Below are 6,484 nucleotides of genomic sequence, written 5' to 3' on the forward strand. Positions count from 1 at the left end.
TTTTGCCCAAAACAGTTTCATAGAATCGCGGACCAACCGAGAACCTCAAAGTCTTCCTGCCAAAAACAGTTTCATAGAATCGCGGCTAAGTGCCACTGGGGGTCCGACCGGGAACCGCAAAAAGTTCCAGGGCATTCGCGGCTAAGTCCCCCTAAAGTCTATTTGCAGTTTTGGTCCATGCGAACGGCCGCTCGTGAGCTAGCGTTCGGTTCTATGGAAATTGCTGAACCAAGGGAAATAAAATATGGGTCTTTACAGTCGCTGACCTGGCCCTTAGTCTTTTGGCAGGAGGTTGGCAAGCAGGCTCCTCCGAAAGCCCGTGGCGAGGTTCTGTTCGCCACACAGCTCACCTGTGAAACTATGCTGTTAGCCAATGGGCACAGCCCTCTCTGCACTATGAACAGCTAAGGACCATAAAATACGTTTTTGGTTGGCTGAGAGTACTTGGAATTGTAGCACAAAGTAACTGGCAACACCAGTAAGTCTGTGCAATTCATGACTTGCGAGCACGAGCCTACATCTAGTACCCTGGTAACACATCCAGCAACAATAGGCGGGAATACTATTCAATACATTGTAATGGTGTGTCTTTATACTGGTCACACATTGATACAATGTCTTCATACTGGTCACACATCGATACAACGTCTCCATACTGGTCACACATCGATACAATGTATCCATACTGGTCACACATCGATACAATGTATTCATACTGGTCACTCATCGATACAATGTCTCCATACTGGTCACACATCGATACAATGTCTCCATATGGGTCACACATCGATACAATGTCTCCATACTGGTCACACGTCGATACAATGTCTTCATACTGGTCACACATCGATACAATGTCTCCATACTGGTCACACACCGATACAATGTCTCCATACTGGTCACACATTGATACAATGTCTCCATACTGGTCACATGTCGATACAATGTCTTCATACTGGTCACACGTCGATACAATGTCTCCATACTGGTCACACACCGATACAATGTCTCCATACTGGTCACACACCGATACAATGTCTTCATACTGGTCACACACCGATACAATGTCTTCATACTGGTCACATATCGATACAATGTCTCCATACTGGTCACACATTGATACAATGTCTTCATACTGGTCACACATCGATACAATGTCTTCATACTGGTCACACATCGATACAATGTCTCCATACTGGTCACACATCGATACAATGTCTTCATACTGGTCACACATTGATACAATGTATTCACGCTGGTCACACGTCGATACAATGTCTCCATACTGGTCACACGTCGATACAATGTCTCCATACTGGTCACACATCGATACAATGTCGCCATACTGGTCACACATCGATACAATGTCTCCATACTGGTCACAATTCGATACAATGTATTCATACTGGTCACACATCGATACAATGTCTTCATACTGGTCACACATCGATACAATGTCTTCATACTGGTCACACATCGATACAATGTCTTCATACTGGTCACACATCGATACAATGTCTTCATACTGGTCACACATCGATACAATGTCTTCATACTGGTCACACATCGATACAATGTCTCCATACTGGTCACACATCGATACAATGTCTCCATACTGGTCACACATCGATACAATGTCTCCATACTGGTCACACATCGATACAATATATTCATACTGGTCCACACCGATACAACGTCTTCTATTGGTTGCACATCTATGCAATGTCTTTATATTGTTTACACACTGATACAATGTCTTTATTTGGGTCACACACCGATACCATGTCTTCATGCTGATCACATTGATACAATGTCTTTATATTGTTCACACACTGATACAATGTTTTTTGGTCACATGTCTCAAGTTGATTCTATATATTCATTGCATGGAAATGTTTATCTGCCCACACTTCTCGGCAGGGGATGGTTATATATTCCTTTGAACCCCAAAAGAAGCAGAAGTTGAATCTTCTCACTTGCTGGATCTGAGACAATAAATGCATATACCAAGGGGACACTTATTATGGTTAGAAATCCCAAATATTGGCAAACTTCCTTTATCTCCATTACATCACAAAACAGAAAGCAGATGTTACTAATCCCAACATTTCTGCTCTCTGCCTTAGAACCCAAGCGGATAGTTCTCCCCAGCAAAATTAGACACCAGAGTCAGGTAGCCCCCTTCTGGATTATGGAAAATGAATGAGGACAATAATTGTCGTCTCATAGCTACCTTCCATTTAGACAATGAGATGGATCATTTTGTTGCCAGGAATAGCTCTGGTTTATAGGGCATTGAAGCTGCAGACATAATTTCTGGGCGATTCCTGGGGAAATTTACTTGTCCAATGTCCATTCAGAGTCCACTGTCCAAATACCACCTTTACAGAAACAATGTACAACAGTGCCACCATACAATGGAGTGGCAATAACATGTATTGCACCCATAATTACACACACTGCACAGTGTCCCTTATACAGGAACATGGCCATTAATTCTATGTACAAACAATAGTGATAGCAAATATACAAAAGATCTCTGTAATATGATACAATGTGACCTTTAGAACCTGATGGAACAACAAGTTAAAGGACAATTCTAATATCCCTGTACCCAAACTCTATACAGGTTTTAACCATAGAAAACATATAATTTACAAATTGATTTTTTTCAATCTCAGATTGTTTGTAGAAAAAATGGTCTGAGAGGGCAGAGCTCCTTTTCCTGGGACTCCTGTCAGAGTTACAGAGCTCCTTCCACTGGGACTCCTGCCAGAGTTACAGAGCTCCTTCCACTGGGACTCCTGCCAGAGCTACAGAGCTCCTTTCACTGGGACTCCCGCCAGAGCGGCTGAGCTCCTTTTCCTGGGACTCCTGCCAGAGCTGCAGAGCTCCTTCCATTGGCACTAACATCAGAGCTGCAGAGCTCCTTCCATTGACACTACCGTCAGAGCTTCAGAGCTCCTTCCATTGGGACTCAGTACCAAGCTCCACACCGAGCTATATAGCATGTTATATAGAACATATCAAATCTAGAGCATACACTACTATATAGCATATTATACTTTATAAGGAACTTAAAATGTATAGCTTGGAGGAAAGACGAGACAGGGGGGATATGATAGAAACATTTAAATACATAAAGGGAATCAACACAGTAAAGGAGGAGACTATATTTAAAAGAAGAAAAACTACCACAACTAGAGGACATAGTCTTAAATTAGAGGGACAAAGGTTTAAAAATAATATCAGGAAGTATTACTTTACTGAGAGGGTAGTTGATGCAAGGAATAGCCTTCAAGCTGAAGTGGTAGAGGTTAACACAGTAAAGGAGTTTAAGCATGCGTGGGATAGGCATAAGGCTATCCTAACTATAAGATAAGGCCAGGGACTAATGAAAGTATTTAGAAAACTGGGCAGACTAGATGGGCCGAATGGTTCTTATCTGCCGTCTATGTTTCTATAATATAATACATAATGTATATAACAACTATATAGCATATTATATAGAACATATATATTCTATAGCATGTACTACTATATAAAATATTGTAATATATAGTATATTATATACAGTATATAACAACTATATAGAAAATTATATAGAGCATATCAAATCTACAGCATGTACAACTATATAGCATATTATATAGAACATATATAATTTATAGCATATACTACTATATGACAATTTATAGAACATAAAAAATCTATAGCATACACTACTAAATTGCTTATTATACAGAACATAAAAATCTATAGCATAAACTACTAAATTGCTTATTATATAGAACATATCAAATCTATAGCATGTACTACTATATAACATATTGTACTATATAATATATTACATAGAGTATATAACATATATAGCATATTGTACTATATAACACATAGTACATCTATAGCACTATATAACATAACATATATAACACAACGTGCTTTATAGAATGTCATATACATATATATATATATATATATATATAGCATACAGCACTATGTAGCATATAACACGTATAACATACAGTACTTTAAAGAATCTCTTAGTACGAATTGTGGGAGATGTATTAAACACCCATTGTTACACATTGTAACAAGCATTGTATACACATTCGCTGCACCACCTATTTACAATTATAATAATAATAATAATAACAAAGAGATAGGAGCTCAGTCCCTTGAAAACAGACTACAGCCCCCCCACTGCTCTCTCTGAGAAACAGGGCTGGACACAGTGAGGGCAGCCAGGGATTATATAGCATAGCCAGCTAGCCAGCCAAGGAGCTAGCCACAAATGGGACTGTCAATATCAGAGGAGTAATGCTCTATACTGAGAAACAGGGCTGGACACAGTGAGGGCAGCCAGGGATTACCTATATAGCATAGCCAGCTAGCCAAGGCGCTAGCCACAAATGGGACTGTCAATATCAGAGGAGTAATGCTCTATACTGAGAAACAGGGCTGGACACAGTGAGGGCAGCCAGGGATTATATAGCATAGCCAGCTAGCCAAGGCGCTAGCCACAAATGGGACTGTCAATATCAGAGGAGTAATGCTCTCTCTGAGAAACAGGGCTGGACACAGTGAGGGCAGCCAGGGATTACCTATATAGCATAGCCAGCTAGCCAAGGCGCTAGCTACAAATGGGACTGTCAATATCAGAGGAGTAATGCTCTCTCTGAGAAACAGGGCTGGACACAGTGAGGGCAGCCAGGGATTATATAGCATAGCCAGCTAGCCAAGGAGCTAGCCACAAATGGGACTGTCAATATCAGAGGAGTAATGCTCTATACTGAGAAACAGGGCTGGACACAGTGAGGGCAGCCAGGGATTATATAGCATAGCCAGCTAGCCAAGGCGCTAGCCACAAATGAGGGCTGGACACAGTGAGGGCAGCCAAGGATTATATAGCATAGCCAGCTAGCCAAGGAGCTAGCCACAAATGGGACTGTCAATATCAGAGGAGTAATGCTCTATACTGAGAAACAGGGCTGGACACAGTGAGGGCAGCCAGGGATTATATAGCATAGCCAGCTAGCCAAGGAGCTAGCCACAAATGGGACTGTCAATATCAGAGGAGTAATGCTCTATACTGAGAAACAGGGCTGGACACAGTGAGGGCAGCCAGGGATTATATAGCATAGCCAGCTAGCCAAGGAGCTAGCCACAAATGGGACTGTCAATATCAGAGGAGTAATGCTCTATACTGAGAAACAGGGCTGGACACAGTGAGGGCAGCCAGGGATTATATAGCATAGCCAGCTAGCCAAGGAGCTAGCCACAAATGGGACTGTCAATATCAGAGGAGTAATGCTCTATACTGAGAAACAGGGCTGGACACAGTGAGGGCAGCCAGGGATTACCTATATAGCATAGCCAGCTAGCCAAGGAGCTAGCCACAAATGGGACTGTCAATATCAGAGGAGTAATGCTCTATACTGAGAAACAGGGCTGGACACAGTGAGGGCAGCCAGGGATTATATAGCATAGCCAGCTAGCCAAGGAGCTAGCCACAAATGGGACTGTCAATATCAGAGGAGTAATGCTCTATACTGAGAAAATCATGTCTTATACAGAGAGAGAGAGAGAGTGACACTTTATACAGAGATAGTAAGGGTTTATACAGAGATAGTAAGGGTTTATACTGAGAGAGTGACACTTTATACAGAGAGTGACACTTTATACAGAGAGTGACGCTTTATACAGAGATAGTAAGGGTTTATACAGAGAGTGACGCTTTATACAGAGATCGTAAGGGTTTATACAGTGATAGTAAGGGTTTATACAGAGAGAGTGACACTTTATACAGAGAGTAACATTTTATAGAGAGATAATGTTTTATAAAGTGACAGCCAGGTGTACCCCTACAATGCAGTAATGATAAAGAGTTTACTCACCTACAACCAGACAGAACACATCCAGGCAGACCAGCAGGACCTTCCTCCCATTCCCGGGGCCATTATTGTTGTTTAACGGGGTGCTCCCCCCATTCCTGCTCTCTGGGGGGGCTATGGCTTTGTCATACTTGTAGTTCTGCATGCTGGAGACAATTTTCTTTAAATCCAGGCTGCTCCCTCTGAGTGCCACTCACGCTGACAGCAACGCACTGAGTGCCACTCACACTGACAATAACTTACTGAATGCCACTCACACGGACAGCAACTTACTGAGTGCCACTCACACTGACAGCAGCTCACTGGCAGCAACGCACTGAGTGCCACTCACACTGACAGCAGCTCACTGGCAGCAACGCACAACTCACAGAGTGCAACTGATAAAGTGACAACTCAGACTTTGTCCCCAGGAACTGGCAGCTGCTCCCAAGTAGAAAGCAAAGTCCTTCAGAGCAACTGCCAGTTACACTCAAACTCACCAGCAGCACTCTCTCACACTCACCAGCAGGCAGCACTCAGTGTCACTCTGTAGCCGCACTCAGTGTCACTCTGTAGCCGCACTCAGTGTCACTCTGTAGCTGCACTCAGTG

General features: G+C 42.4%; 1 protein-coding gene across 2 annotated transcripts in view; it reads right to left on the minus strand.

Annotated features, from left to right (window-relative positions):
- PLPP3 (phospholipid phosphatase 3) overlaps positions 1-6,250 on the minus strand; it is an 83,498-nt gene extending 77,248 nt beyond the window's left edge. For both annotated transcript variants that reach the window (XM_063427643.1, XM_063427644.1), the window contains exon 1: positions 5,898-6,250. In XM_063427643.1, coding sequence (XP_063283713.1) covers positions 5,898-6,039 — 142 coding nt within the window. In that variant the 5' untranslated portion in view covers positions 6,040-6,250. The remainder of the gene's footprint in view (positions 1-5,897) is intronic.
- Between the last annotated feature and the right edge of the window lie 234 nt (positions 6,251-6,484).

Source organism: Pelobates fuscus, chromosome 7, assembly GCF_036172605.1.
Source record: "Pelobates fuscus isolate aPelFus1 chromosome 7, aPelFus1.pri, whole genome shotgun sequence".
Taxonomy (NCBI): domain Eukaryota; kingdom Metazoa; phylum Chordata; class Amphibia; order Anura; family Pelobatidae; genus Pelobates; species Pelobates fuscus.